We start from the raw sequence: 15,879 nt of genomic DNA, 5'->3' as shown, positions 1-15,879 counted from the left end.
AAGCACCTGAAACCCTCGTCCTGCAGAAGAATCAGACACTCTGAACCGTGCAGACGCACCAGGGCCAGGGCCTCAGCTCGGGGCTGTCTGACCGCAAAGCACTTCCCTTCCCCATGGCAGTATCCGTCTCCTCGACGGCACCCAACAGACTCCCCTGCCCCAGACCCCGGGGCCCCAGGAAAATGACTCAAGCCAGGTTCCCGCAGCCTAAGGTCACCACAGGACAGATACCTCTCTTGGACTTAGTCGAGGAAAAGCTGGACCCCTGGGACGTCTGGGAGCAGCTGGAGCGCTTCCTCCTGACGGCCGCCGGCTGCTCGGGGAAGGTCACGTGCACCGACTCCACGGACGCGGCCAGGTTGATGGACTTGAGAGAGTCAGAGGAGGCCCTTCTGCCGTGGCTGAGGGACAGCTCGTCACCCGAGTCCTCCTTGTCCGAGCCACCGTCGGCCACGTCGTCCTCATCCCACAGGCCGTGGCACTGGGAAGGCAGGGGAGGGGCGGCTCAGAGCGCTGCTCCAGGGCAGTAGCTGGAATGCCGCCCCGCTCGGGATCAGCAGCGTCTGCCCAGGTGAGGAAACCATGTGAAAGACGGGGTGACCAGAGCTGACAACACTGTGTTGTCAGTGGAAATTTGCCAGGAGAGCACGGCTTAAATGTTCTCTCCAAGAAAAAAGACGTAAGTGAGGTGGGCGTTGGGGGAGCCCTTTCACAGTTACATGTGTATCAAACGACCACGATCTGCCCTTCGAATACCTGACAGTCTCCTCTGTCAGTTACACACGGATGTAGGTAACCGGGGGTAAAGAGGATGGGACGGGATAAACCGGGAATCTGAAAACTGCTCCTCTTGGGGAGGGACGGAAATGTTAGCCATCTGGACTGCGGTGGTGGCTTCACGGGTGATGGGACATCCATCAAAATTCATCAGAGTGAACATCTGGAATGTGTGTGGCTTACACATCACAGCAAAGGTGTTAACAGAATAAAATATCTTACACAAGGAGACAGGTTAATTAAACAAGAGCAGGAATGGAAGATATCACGACAGACACGTGCGCGAGGCGACCACACCTCAGTTTTAGAGCTGAGAGGCGCGTTTCGGGTTTAGCTTGTAACTCAGTGTATGGGAAGAAACAAAAGCCCCGTCGCTGCTGGGAGGGTGACGAGTTCCTGGACCCGAGATGCTCATCCCGCGTCCCCCCAGAGCAACGCGAGAGACAGCGCTGTCGGCCCTCGGCTCTCAGGAAGCACAGCCCTGGCTTCACGGGACCATCGCGCCCGTGGTCTCTCCCGAAAGCTGGGGATTTCAGGACAAGAAACTACAAGGGAAGCAGTGCTGCCAGGAGCTGGGTGGAGGTCGGGACGGAGGGACCAGCGAGGGGACCCACCCCACGCCGTACGCTCCGACACTCTGCCTCAGGCTCGGGGAGAACTCAGCGCATCGGGCGCAAGGGACTCCACCTCCTCAGGCCGTTCCCGCAAATGTGAACTGATGAGTGAGGGTTCAACCCAGGGTGGAGAAGGGGAAACCTTCTCCCTGATTCACTACAAACTCCACCGCTGGAAGCGACGGGCCCCACGCAGGCCCCACCCACGGGCTCCTCCGCCCAGCGCGGTTCCCGGGGACTCGTCAGGGCTGCACCCCCCCGCGCGGCACCTTCAGGATGGAGCGATGGAAGAAGAGCGCCAGCAGCTGGATGAGGTCGTAGAGGACGTAGCCCTCCTTCTTCTCCACCCCGATGATGTTCGGCGGGTGGTACGGCTTGTCTTTGTTCAGCTCCACGTTCTTGTTCCAGGGAAAGAACCCAAACTGGAAGAAATACTTGACCACGATCGCCACCTACACAGATGACAGGAAGTTCACAGAAGCGTTAGCTCCTTCATCGTGGTGGCAGTTTCCCGGGCGTCAGCATCTATCAAGATGCATCCCACTGTACCTCTGAAACACATGCAGCTTACTGAGTGGGAATTACACCACAACGAAGGTGTTTTTTAAGAAAGAATAGTTCTAATTTGCAGCAGCATGGACGGACCTAGAGTTGATCATACTCAGTGAAGTAAGTCAGACAGAGAAACACAAATATCGTATGTATCACTCGTATGTGGAATCTAAAAAATGATACCAATGAACTTCTTTACAAAACAGAAACAGACTCACAGACACAGAAAAGAAACTGATGGTTTCCAGGGGGGAAGGAGGTGGGGAGGGGTGAAATGGGAATTTGAGATCAGCAGATACAACCTGCTGCATATAAAACAGATAGACAACAAGGACCTACTGTTCAGCACAGGGAACTGCACTCAGTATCTTGTGATAAACATCATAAAAAAGAACATGAAAAAGAATATATGTATGTATCACTGAATCACTACGCTGTACCCCAGAAACTAACATTGTAAATCAACTGCACTTCAATAAAAAGTTGTTTGGTTTGAAAAACGAGGATAGTTCTATATGGGAAACAGTGATACAAAAATTTAAGAAGAAGATTTCCCCGTGTTGACGATGTGCAGCGTGACACGTCCTCACTGTCACGGGCACTGGCTTCAGAGCAAGTGCGTTCCACGGCGGACCCGCCAGGCCTGTCAGGGCACTCCTGCCCCGGCTCAGATGGCTTCTGCCGTTGTGTGGAGGCGTTGGCTAATTTTACTGATTCAATTAAATATTTCTGGACTCATTCGGCTATTAGATAAGCCATGTCGGACAAACGCGAACAGGAAGACCTTTACAGTGTACACAGCGCTGTCACGTGCAGCCTTCGGGAGCACTCAGGCTTCACGCACACAACTGTCACTTTATTCTGATCTTTCTTCTCACCCTTTGATTGCTCATGGGAAGCTCTCTTCAAGAATGAATAAGAGTAAGCGAAACAAAAACTTGCCAGTCGTACTGGCAACTAGCTCAGGGTGTGAACGCTGTGCAGACGTGCGCCAAGACGGGACAGCTGACGGTTTCATTGGAAACCACATCCACCGTCTATGCCATCAGCGGTTAATTGCGTCACACACAATTCACCAATAAGAAGTATTTCACAAAGTCCTCTCCCTTTAGCTCTCCTCTCTCCCTTCTTCCCACAGTCAAGCTTCTGCAAAGAGCAGCCTTGAGAGCCTCGTCTTGGTGACAGCATCCCCGTGTCCCCGAATCCCGAGGATTGCAGCAGAAGCCTGGAGTGTGTCCACCTGCGCTTCCCCCTCACACCCCCCCGCCAGCTTCCATTCCTAAAACTGCTCCTTTGCCCACTCATGTCAGCTCCGCTGTGGTTCCATCGGCCCAGACTCGTTTCTCACCCAGAAAGTAAAAATAGCCTCCCAGCTGGTCTCTAGGCCTCCGCTTGCATCACGTATAAAAGCTTGCTGAAACACACACTGATGGAGCCTGTCCCATTCGCCTCCTTCCATCCGAGGGACCGAGTGCTGAGCGTAAGCAAGCCCAGTGGACTGTCAGTCCTGAGGGCCTCTGCCCGACTCCGGCTCAGCCTCTTCCCAGCAGGCACAGCCCCGTCAGTCCGGGCACATGCCAGGCTCTCTCTGCAATGACTGGACTCCCTTTAATTTTCGTCCTTCGCTGCCCTCATTCTCCTCCCATCACCCTCCCTTCTGAGCTCACTTCTGCGGACAAGCTGCCAAGGTGGCCTGTCTCCACCTCCCAGGCTGCGTGAGGCTGGGCACCTGCTAACTCGTGTGCGTCTCCAGTGCAGGGCAGTTCTGAACAGGAGGCGATTCTGTTTACGTCCATCCGCTTGCCGCAGTTGTGCGCGACCACTGAGAAGCAGGAACGGCCTTTTCTTTTCAACCTCCCCTTGAACCCTCCTGCCTGGCATAGCTCTGGGTCGCTGCTCCACGGCCGGGCTGCAGGAATTAACCTCACCTCATTTCCCGCCTCTGCCTGCCTCCGGGTGGCAGAGGAAACCAACTGCCCTACTCGCACTCGCCGGGAAGGCTTTAAGACGAAGGCTGTGTTATCAGTGGCTCTGTCTTCCTTCTCCACGTTCCTAGTACCTGCTCCTGCTTCACTCCTGGGCACAAAACTCCCCTGTGCAGAGGAGTCGGGGGGTACACCTGTGCCCCAAATAGGGAGCCAGCTGTGTCCTGGGCCACCAAGTCATGGAACAGAAGTAACATTTAAGAGGCATCATTTGGGCAACGTTGTAACGGACAGGCTAACTGAAGTCACAGATGCGTATACATTTGGCTTCACATCTTTTGTTTGTACTATGGAAATAAGATAAAGGATGTTGATACTTTAAAATGAATTCTTTATGGGGTGACTTAATATGTAACATTGTTTTAACTCTACTGTTGGATTACTTACAAACCCACGAACTTTCTAGACTTGAACTGGACATCAGTCGTGCGTCTTAGCCTTGAAGGAGCAATTACAGTACCTGTCAGTGAAACCTTCCCTTAGGAACCAGGTCAGGCAATGGGCCCAAACCCAGGAGCACGAGGAACCGTGCGGTCGGGGGATGGTCGGCGACCGTCTCCCTGTGACTCCTGGGGTCAGGGTGCCGCGGGGCTGTGAGCTGCTAGGCGGGAGAGAAGCCAGCTTGGACACTTGGGCCGAGTGTCTCTCATCCCTCATGTGTGATGGAAATGTGGCGACAGTTCACCCTTTCTGTCATTCCCGTTTTTAACTGGGTGTTTCTATGAGTTCATGTGTTGATGTGTGGAGAGTGGCTTTTGATTAAAAAACGGGAAATACGCACATTGCATCTAACTACGTTCAAAGGGCTTATGTGTTGACTGATCCAGCGTCCACTCCCTGAACACGTACCAGCCAGGCGGGTAACTCTGGGCCCGCGAGTCAGTCTCACCCGGCTGTTTCCACCCCTGTGAGACGGAGTAACACCCGGGTGTGAAACGTGAACAGAGCCGGAAGCTGCCGGCCCCGACGCCTGCCAGTGTGACCACGCACCCCCCAACGCCTGCCCCGTGGCCCTCTGGGGTCAGGCAGGGGCCCCGCCCAGCGCACCTCGGTGTAGACGATGGCCGTCATCCAGAAGCGCTTGCTGGGCCGCGGCACGGACAGCATGGCCCAGAGGAAGATGAGCACGGGCAGCACCAGGGTGATCATGGAGGCCGAGACCATGTGGTTGAGCACGATGACGAAGTAGCACACCGTCTCAGAGCGTGCCACCAGCGTGTTGTACATGGCGTAGAAGAGCAGCAGGAAGCGTGGCTGCCCCACGTAGAAGCGCTCCGACTCCTCCAGCTCGTCGTCGTGGAACATCCTGCCGGAACCGCCACATCAGCGCCCGCCCCGCGGCCCGGGCGCTGAAGCCGGGGCGGCCCCGCGCAAGGGCGGCACGCCGAGTCGTGCACGTTCCACAGGTTTAGAAAACAAGCCTGCGGTTAGCGGGGGCTGGAAAGGGGGGGAGGGGTAAACTGGGAGCTCGGGACTTGCTAACTGCTGCATATAAAATAGATAAACCACAAGGTCCTGCTCTAGTCAGCACCTCGTAACACCTGTGATGAAACAGAACATGAAAAGGAACGGATACAACACGTGCAACTGAGTCACGAGGCTGTGCCCCAGAAGTCAGCACAACGTTGTGAGCTGACTACACGTGAGTTAAAAAAAGTGGTAGTAACTTTGTCTTGGTTTCTCTAAAGTACCCATTTCCGTTCCGCGTGACCCCCCCGTCCCTCCCGGCTTGCGACGAGCCCAGCTGTCTGGTGGAGTCACCCTCAGATCACGTGGCACACGGAGCCGTGAGCCCGTCACCCGGCAGGCGGGGCACCGAGGCGGTGCGCGCTCCCCGTACAACTACCACTGGGAACGGCACATTTGCTCAGGACGTCTGGTGGCCGCTGGGCACGCGGCCTCTGCACCCAGCAGCACAGCTGACACCCAGGAAGCGGCCGCGGGTTCTTACTTGCTCAGCAGCAGCTCGCTGGCCGTCAGCTCGTGGGTCAGGGGAGGCAGGACGCTGGCCTCCAGCCTGTCTGAGCGGCTGTCGTCAGGGCTGACCGCCATGTGGGTCTGGCCGGCCGAGTCGTCCCGGGAGTCAAAGGACAGGTGCTCGAAGCTGACCGCCTTGCTGTAGGATGGCGGGGCCTCCACGTCGCCGTCCTCCGTGGGGTCCTGGAGCGACTCGGCGTCCTGGGCCCCCTCGGCCTCCTCGGCCTGCTCGGCCTCCTCCTCCTCAATGGTCTCTGTGGTCCCCTGGCGCGAGTACAGCGTGGTGCACTGGGTGGGCTCGCTGTCGGGAGAGAGGGGCGGGCCCCGCCCGGTCTCAGCATCCCTGCGCCCCTCGAGGGGGGCTTGAGATGCCCCCAGCACACCCACACCCGCACGCCCAGGCAGGTGAGGGGGTGAAAGCACCCCCCCCCCCAATTCCATCTGCTTTGTTCCTTCAGGATAATCCGTCTGGTCTGCAGAGACAGCAGCAGCAAAACCTGACGCTGACTGTGCCCTCGGCCGAGAACCGAGCCAAACCCCGGTGGGAGGTTTCAAGTCACATCAAGGCTCCCAGCTGAGAACACGGAGATCCCCGAATGCACATACTGTACCTGTTTCTCTTGCCATGGACACCGTGTAGACATGTGAGTGAATGAGTGAGTGAGTGAATGTGCTTGGCGGAGCCTGAGAGTGAGGAACCAGATGTGTACGAGCTCTTGGTCCTAACTCGGGGGTGTTCAGGACCCCCAGGGCTTTGGCCCAACGCGTGCACATCACGTAGAAGGCTCTTGGAACACCAAGCCAAACCGGCCCCTGGCTAAGACTTACCTCCGAGACATGGCCTCCGAGGAAGCCGGAGATTGACTGACCGCCCCAGCGAGCTGTCAGGCCGCTGGAGCCAGCCCGCACCAGGTCTAACATGCAGCTGGATGACACCGACGACAGCCATGCTGCCTATGGTTTTGGATGTGGTCTGGCCCTGAAGGGAGTCAACAAATCCTGGTACCTCCGGGAATCAACCCAGTGGGATGGCGTAGCACATGCCCGCCGGGACGCCTCACACGGCCACGGCGTTCTCAGCAATGCCAGGGGCGCCAGCAGCTCTGGACTGAGGTGCGCAGCTCCCAGCGGCCAGGAGCCAGCACCCCCGATTCGCCAAAACGGACGTCAGTTTTGGGTTGGGCTACTTGGGCGAGCCGGTCGGTGTCAGGATTGGCACCCGGCCACTCACGCTTTCAGAGGCAATTCAAAAAAGAGAGCGTTTGGATTTCACGCAAATAATTTTGTTTCTGAATGATTTCTGTTTTCTGGTAGGATTTGAAGAGAAAACTAGGCCCAAAGTAATCTGTTTGGACCCAGCGGGTTACAGTCTACAAAGGTGACGCATTCTACTGCATAATGAGTATTTTTTCAGGTGGTAAAATATATTCTGGTTTCTATGCCGTTTACACGTATAACACGTGGACAGATTTCTTCCCTATCCACTAAACACAACTACACACACCAGATTTTTGGATTTCTTCCTACAGCGGTGTCTTTGGATGAAATCATGAGAAAAAGTGTCCTGTCCTTCCTGACACGCTTCTCCCCGTGAGGACCGCCTACTTGAGCTCTCAGTCAAGGAGGAAACATGCTTGGCTCTTTGGAAACAGGAAGTGCAGAATACTTACAAAGTGATGGGCAATGTGTACAGTGGGGATTTTTAGGAAACTCCTAACAGACAAAAATGGAAGAGCAGTTAGTGTGACAGAACACTGCGCTGGGAACGACCTGCTTTGTCCCAGGCAGGGCGGCGGTTATGCTCTGGGTGGGCATGCAAATCCTTAAGAAACACAAAAACCCCACACATCACAAGAACTTCCACGTGCAGAGACGCGCGGGGAGAAGAGACAGTGACGGAGGAGGCATGCACCACAGGGGAAGCACCTGGAGGCTAAGCTGGTGCTGTCAGCAGACGAGGAGGACACGTCCATGCTGAGCATTTTGCGGAGCCCGGGTCGGGCGCGCTCACTCGTTTTAGGCACAGTTTCTGGTCCGTCTAAATCGTCAAGGGTGGACTGCCTCGAGAGCAGCATGGTTGCTTCAGTGTAGCAGCTAGCAGCGCAAACAGTTAGAGACACAGAGTTACAACAGCAGTGGGACGCCTGTGACGCACGGGCCACCATGCAGCAGACCACGTGCCACCAACGCCGGGGACGGGGTGGGGCTCAGGACAGCACGGGGCCTGCCCGGCAGGACTGCTAGACCACGCAGCCCCGGCGTCCACCCACACGCTGGCTGGTGCTACGTGAGGAAGTGCCACTCTCTGGTGGGACAGGGACACAGAACTACGGCACGCCCCAACATGTCTCCCACAGAGCAGAAGTCATAGCTTCAGAGCTTTGCAACTGAGCGTTTTCCCCAAGGAAAGGACGTCTGTTCTATGAAGAGACCCCAGTCCTCGGTCCACAGAGAGCAATCTGGAGCCGAACTGCTGACACAGAAGTGTCTGCTTATGTGGAGTTTGTATCAACGTCATTTTTTAAACACAGTCTCCAGGAGGAACGCGGCAGCTCAGGACTGACCACAGCAGGATGATTCCCACCCCGTTCTGCGAGGGACACTCGGTCAAGCCAAACTAGACGCCTGTGGAAGAGATGCTGGTTTGACACACGACTGGCTATAAACCAGCATCAGAAGGACCAGGAGTGGAACTAGCACGGGGCACCCGCAGGGGAAGCCTGGGGGGCGTGGCCACTTTGTCTGTTAGCTTTTCGGGGAGCCTAAGGAAGCCCGGTCTTCAGGGCCATGTTTTAGGTGTTGGCGGAGGTCACTAGGGTGCGATCCCACTGGCTAAAATGCTCAGTTCCTGTCACCCAACCTTCAGGGGGCGAGTGATGGTAGATTCAAGACTGAGCTGCACTGGGTGACCCAACTCTCGGAACCGCAGCCAACAGAGCTGAGGCGTGATTTCAGTGCACATGTAGAGCTCAACCCCAGACAGGGGCACGCGCTGCAAAGCCGGGATGGAGGCACCTGGGACGCTCCCTTCCAGCCTGGGCACAAGAGGCCCAGCCGACCCAGGGGACGAGCCCTTGTGATGCTGAACAGCTGACTCCCTGGATGAACGTCACCCTCAAGTGACCCCACGAGGGGACCTACTGTGTGCCTGGCGCACAGTCAGACGCCACAGTGACTGTGAGGCAGATGTGGGAACCACTCAGGATGATGGAGTGATGTCTGGGGGTCAAAATGACCCTCATTCTTCCTTTATTAAAAAATTATTTATTTATTTTTGGGGGACGGGGAGGTAATTAGGTTTATCTGTTTATGTCTTTATATGATGTATTTATGTGATGGAGGTGCTGGGGACAGAACCCAGGACCTTGTGCACACTAAGCATGTGCTTGACCACTGAGCTGTACCCTCCCCCCGACCCTCGCTCCTTTCAACGTCCACGTGTCCTGGGTGAAGTGAGCAGGTGACCACAATGCGACCTGGAGACACACTGGACATGCCTGCAGCTGACACTGGCTGCCTGCCGGGTTTTAGGCAGATCACGTCCCCTCTCTGAAGTCCCCGTTCCATCAGTCGTGAGATGAGGGGACTGGAGCTCTGAGCTTCTGTGACATTTCTGTTTTCAGACGTGGACACATGGCCTCTTGGAAGTTGGCGGCAGGAAGGTGCCAAGCTCTGTCTCCGCAGGGAACCACGGCTCCACCCCCACGGCCCATCTATCTTGCTCACTCTGGGCCAGCTCCCGCCAACCCGCAGACCCTGCACGGCCCGGACTCCTGGGTTACATGTAACAGCCCATCTGCCATCCAAGCCGGGGCTGTTTTCAAAGTGAAAGGGAAGAGGGGGAGTTTCGCAGTAACAGGAGGCGAGTCTCAGCGGGCAGACGCCCTCACGGCGCCGCCAGGGTGCACAGCACGCCTCTCAGCCTTCGTTAAAAAGCAGTCTATAGACTTACACCTCTCCTGCCTCACAGCTTTTGACCAAGGGGGCGGCTTTGTATTTGTAATCTTTGGTCAGATTTAAAAGGATCAGCTTGATTTTACTTTAGCCAGTTTTTTCTTTTTCTTTTCTCTCCTAAAATTGTGATTTACAATATTTAGTTACTTCCTTCATTGGCCACATTATCATTTGTTATGCAGCTAAAAGTTACCAAGACAGGAATCACATATGTTTATTTTACGGGCAAATGATTTTCAGTTCACTTTTCTAATTTTCTCTCTGATTCATGTGATTCAGAAGTTGGTTGTGAAGCCACTGTTCTCAAGCCAGGCTCACACACAACACTCAGGAGGCCTGAGAAACCCCTCAGATTTTATGGAAAAATTTTGTAGTTATGCGTGCTTTTCTGCTTTGGAGAAAGTCTAGTGTTGTGACATTTCAGAAGAGGTTCACGGAAAAACTGTTACCAACCACTGTTAGTGTCGTTGTAAATTAATGAGGAAAGGCTACTCCGTCCAGCCCCTTCGTACTTGCCAAGCTTAGGGATTTAGGTGAGTTAGAAATCTCTGTGCTATGAAGCAAGGCAAAAAGGAGCGCAAAAAGTTCATTTGAAAAAATGTTACCCATCACATTATGGGGCAGCACATTTTTCTGAAGAATGTACACTGTGCACGTATGTGACTGCATTCCTTACTATGTGGGAAGAAGGTACTCCAGCTGAACACGGATGTGACTTCAGTTAAGTTAACAGAGCTGCCTGAAGCCTTCTGTGGTGAAATTCAGACAAAGGAAAGCACAGTGTGTGTCAGACCCAGCCCACAGTCAGCAAACGCAGAGCGGGGCTGTCCCAGGCTGCGTGCAGGGACACCGGGACTGTGGTGTGCAAATGAATCAAGTGAATGAATGAATGAAACATTTAGGAAAATGTACATCTTTAAAACAATTTTCTTCTCTTTCTTTTTTGGGGGAAGGTAACTGGTTGGTTATTTATTTATTTATTATTTTTTAAATGGAGGGACTGGGGATCGAACCTGGGACCTCGTGCACGCTAAGCATGCGCTCTACCACTGAGCTACACCCTCCCCACAGGAAGGGCATTTGAAAGGCATTAAAGAGGCAGCTCTCGATACAGAAAGGAATTTGGTGACAAGAAGGCGCATCTGACTTGCTTCTAGCTTGGAAATCTCAGTTCTGTGCCTGCGAGTCACACGCGGTTTCTCGTGGTTTTTTACTGGTTCCTGCTTCTCTCTGGCTCAGTCCAGGGAGGGCAGCGCTCTGCCTGGCTGTGCGCGCGGAGACAGCCCGCGATGGAAATCCTGCACCTCACCCACCGCTTCTCACGGTGAAGAGTCCACCCCTCCCTCCTCTGTCAAAAGCAACCCCACGTGTGGCACGTGACGCACCTGGAGATACTGTCGTGTGAGTCTAAGCTGTCCATCCTGCGGGCTGTCTGTGCACCTGCAGGGGCGCCCGGACGGTCGTCGATGGTGTCCAGCCCAGACTCCCGGGAAAGGTTCATCATGTGGTTCTGGTAGTACATGTGGACGCTCTCCCGCGTGGGAACGTTGCCCTGCGGAGAGGGAGACGGCTCAGTCCTGACGGGAGCCCTGGCCTGGGCGGCCTCCGGGCATCCCTCAGTGTCGACGCCATCGGGCAGCATGACATGTTGAGTGGGATCGAACACCAAGCTAGTCGGGTTGGCACTGATGTCAACTCGTTGAATTCATGGTGCCGATATGACTGGGTCATGCTGAACCAGAAATCCCTCCTTGCTCGTGGGTGGAGGTGGGCAAAAGGTACACACTTCCAGTTAATGGGGGTGGAAAGCGCGCCGTGGGGACTACAGTTAACAATGTCGCGCTGCGTATTCAAAGTCACAAAAGAGCAGATCTTAAAAGTTCACACCACAAGAAAAAAGACTTGCAACTATAGGTGGTGACGGATGTTAACTGGGCTTACTAAGGGGCCCATTTCACAATTTGTAAAGACACTGGGTCACTATGCTGTACACCTGAAGCTAATAAAATGTTACGTGTCAGTTGTATCTCCAGAGATTAAGAAAAAGAAGTTTAAAAAAGAAATTCCTTCTTAGATGGAGATGATTTTGCTACATCAGAGTAACTTTTCCAGCAATGAACTATTATTTTTAAATGCAATCTATGAACTGTATGTGGTTCTGTTTCGTAGCTCTGGGGAGATCCTGATTTTCCCTACGGGACGTTTCGGATCAAAGTCCCCAGACTCAACAACACGATCCTTTACGGACACGACAGAGCCTGTGCACCTGCGAGCTGTGGTGATGGGGGTGGGATGTGTGTGTGTGTGAGTGGGTGTGTAGCCTCTGATTATTTTCATTCTGAGTGTGGAACACACTGAAACACACAGAAAAGCAGAGACTGTCAGGAGAGAGGGTTCTGTCCCACCCTACTTGGCGTTCTGCATGAGGACCTTCAAAACCCCTACAAGGTGGGAAGGAGCAAACTGAACCACGCTGGCAGCTTCAAGGTCACCTTCTTAATCTCCCTGGTCAGCATGCACCTCTCGATCCTCAGGACGGTGGATATGTCGATGTGCTCCCGTGAGATGGAGTTGAGCCACGTTGTGAAACTGTCCACGGTCGCCAGGAACAGGACCCAGGTAAACTTCAGAATGTTAAATATCCTCTTGATGATGTTATCTGGGAGGAAGAAAAGCAACAGGCTGTCAAAGGCACACAGCGCCCTCAGCCGCGGAGGCACGGCGACGCTGCCCGGGCCCCGTCCCCGGTGGAGCGGGGCCCTGGGGGTGACGGCGGGGGTGCGGGGGCCACAGGCTAGGGGGCTGCCAGCAGGGCTTTCTGCCCACGCAGAGAAGGGCCCTCAAGACCAAACCAGGGTAGAATTTTGAACCCCTGGTCACGAGTCACAACATCAGGCAGAACCGGTCTCTACGCAGACACAGGCTTGACTGAAGTACAGCCTGCACTCAGAAGTGACACAGGGACAGAAACGCCCGCACCCATCCAGGCAGCTGGGTCCTTCCACGCTTTTCCTCTGTGCTCCTTCTTCTTTTAAGTAATAACTGTCTTGGGAAACAGTCCTATTGGTTCCGAAAGACTCTGATGCTTGCCCACTGCAGCGGGATCTCAGCTAAAGAGGCCAGTCCACACGCTAAGAGCACAGCGAAGCCGCTGAGTGATCTTCCTCTTCAGTTTCTGACCACACCAAGCTGGTGCCAACTGTGAAGCTCTGCCTGCGGGATCAGCCCTTCCCCCGCCACAGGCACCCTGAGACCCCCACACAGCTGGCTTCGCTCCCTTTCCCGCGCTGTGGGCCCACGGACAGCACGGGCCAGCTTGCCCCCGGGGGCCGAAGGACACTTATTTTTTTTCTTATACTCATTATTTCCTTAGACACTGTGGTGACAAACCTAATTATTCCACGGTTTTGCTGTGGGTGTTCCTGACGACATGGGAGCACGTGGCACGCACCTGATCAACGTGGGTGGTCACAGACTAACAGGGGAAATCGGGGTTGTTATTCTCATTTATTTTTTAACCAGAGAGCCGGCCAGGGGAGGGAGCAGGAGCTCCGAGCGCAGACTAGACCTGGACTCCTTGGGCCCCACCCCTCGAGGCTGCGCAGGTTTGGAAACGTCAGCTAAGTTTTCTCTGCCTCGGTTTCTTATCAGTTAAATGGGGAAGAGGGTTTTGAGGGGGTTAAGCAAGTTAATTCGTGTGAAGGTCACGGAAGAGTAAAGAAGACGTGAGCCCCAGCCATCGGACACAGCTTCGCGGCAGCCGTGGAGCACCGGCCCCCATGGGTGGGAGCCACACTCGGGAGCCACACTCGGGAAACGGGGTGCCAACCGGGGCTCCGAGAAGCCTCGTTCTGTGCCAGCAGGTGGCGTCCTCGGATGCACCTGTGTCCAGAGCAAAGGCGCCAGAAACTCTTGCCTGCTGGTAAGTGAGGCCGACTGAAGCCCCTGCTCTCGGAGGGAGGAAGAGCTGTGTCTGTGGGACGAGAGGCATCCGGGTTCACGGCATTTTGAGGATTTTATTTCCCCCCTTTTTTTTCCCTGGTGGATAAATCTTCCTCCCAATCGCAGACTCTGTGAACCTCAGAGGACCCTGTGACTGGGCAGGGGGTCAGGGGACATGGATTCTGTCCCTGACAGCGTGGGGTCCCAAGTGGACTCGCTGAGGTTTGGTTTTCCCCCCTAAAACGAGGAGGACCACTCTTTTCCCTAATGGCACCTCTCATTTCACTCTGGTTCCATGTTCTTTAAGTTAACGGCCAGGAGTTTTTGTTGCCTCTGTTCTGATGGCTTCTCTGGGACGACCCCCAGCCTCCTTTCACAGGTACTGGGATGAAAGAATTCACAAACCAACTCTAACCCTTGGATGTAAAGGTCAGGCCTGCATTTACGAGTCACTTCGCACCTGCACTCGAGATGAGGTTTCAGGGGATGCTGATTCTTGAGCCGCAGCATGAAAACGGGACTTAATCTCCGTTTTCAGGCAGCCTTCCATCACAAACCGCCCGGAGAAGGGGATACGTCCCAGCCTCCCTCCCCGAGCATCTTTAGTTACCTGGACCATCGGACTTCTTCTTGACCGGCTCCTCCTCTCGGTCTTCCCACTGCACGGGACCTGCCAAGAGCGTCCCCTGCGCGTGAGTCACGGCCTCTGAGGGTCATTAACACCAACCCCCCTTTTCTGGACTAAAAGGAGTTTTATAGTTAAATCTGGTGTACTCTCCCTATTTGGAAGAGCTCCTGGGGAGAAGTCGCAAGCGTTCTTAGCTTTCAGACTCTCTTCCGTTCAGAATCAGAATCCTGCAACCAGGGTGGGAAACCTGCAGCCCTCCGGCCAAGCCCTCCCGGCTTTCTGTGGTCCACCTGCCGGTGAGGGCTTAATGGTTTCCTATTTTTAATAACTGAAAGAAGTCTAAAAAGAATAATATTGTGTGCACTGGAAAGTTACATAAAACGCACACCGTACTGGAACGCAGACACGCCCACTGTGTACCTGCGGTCCCAGCAGACCTCATCCTACTGTGGCGGAGCTGAGTGGCCACAGGGACCCACGGTCTGCAAAGCTGGCAATATTTACTACCTGACCCTTTCCAGGAAAAGTGTGCTGACTCCTGTTACGTATCATCAAGTTTTCATTTTGGAAATCATGGGATAATGCTGTAAGTTTTAGTGTGTCACCTCCTAAAATAACATCACAGAGTTTACACTTCTCGCCCTCTTATTTAACGCTCAGGTTGTCAGATCTAGCAAATGAAAATATAGGACACCCGGTTAAATCTGAATTTAAGATACATAATAGAAACAGAAAAAGGGAGACATTTAACAAACAGGTTTAGCAAAACAGATCTCTACTTCACAGAATAATAAAAAATTCAAAATGTAAATAAAATTACCAGGAAATATTTGCATAAAATTTGGGGGGAAGACTTTCTTAGGCAAGATGAAACACAGAAACTGCGAAAAACTTTAGACCTATGTCACATCAGAAAAAATGAAGTATTATTTAGAAAACATACACCATAAACTAAATCAACAGATAAGCATCGGGTTGGAAAACAGATACGTGTAACATGTAAGAAAAGGGAATGAGCCCTAACGTGTGAACATTCTCTAAATTAATACGGACAAAGAGCCCAGCAGACCGGTATTAGGAAATTACGACAGAAGAGCTTAAACCTTAGATTTGAAAGTGAAAGACGGCAAGGAATTGTTTAATAAAACACGTTCAGTCTCACTGTTTAGGAAAATGCAAGTGAAAGCCACCTGCCATCCTTGAGAAAGACACATGGTGAAGAGCAACGACGCCCTGGGGGAGCCACGGGGGGGCCAGCACTCTCGTAATTCCGCGTGGGAGGGCACGTTTCTAAAATCTCTTGGGAGACTGTTTATTAAAGAAAAAAAAAAAAAGCACACCCTTAAGCCCAGAAATCCTACTCTTAATAATCTCTTTTGCGGAAAGTGTGTGTTCTCCCCGACTTTTTGCTACGCCTTTAGACACACACCCACGTCCGACTACACAGGAA

General features: G+C 53.7%; 1 protein-coding gene across 1 annotated transcript in view; it reads right to left on the bottom strand.

Moving 5' to 3' along the window:
- The window catches only part of PIEZO2 (piezo type mechanosensitive ion channel component 2), a 280,908-nt gene that overhangs the window by 20,214 nt on the left and 244,815 nt on the right, over positions 1-15,879 (bottom strand). Inside the window, 7 exon segments of the mRNA XM_032467129.1 lie at positions 232-481; positions 1,661-1,843; positions 4,976-5,234; positions 5,880-6,206; positions 11,245-11,411; positions 12,352-12,518; positions 14,412-14,471. Coding sequence (XP_032323020.1) covers positions 232-481; positions 1,661-1,843; positions 4,976-5,234; positions 5,880-6,206; positions 11,245-11,411; positions 12,352-12,518; positions 14,412-14,471 — 1,413 coding nt within the window.

This window comes from Camelus ferus, chromosome 24 (assembly GCF_009834535.1).
Source record: "Camelus ferus isolate YT-003-E chromosome 24, BCGSAC_Cfer_1.0, whole genome shotgun sequence".
In the NCBI taxonomy this organism is placed as follows: Eukaryota; Metazoa; Chordata; class Mammalia; order Artiodactyla; family Camelidae; genus Camelus; species Camelus ferus.
This window is presented reverse-complemented; position numbering and strand designations above follow the sequence as displayed.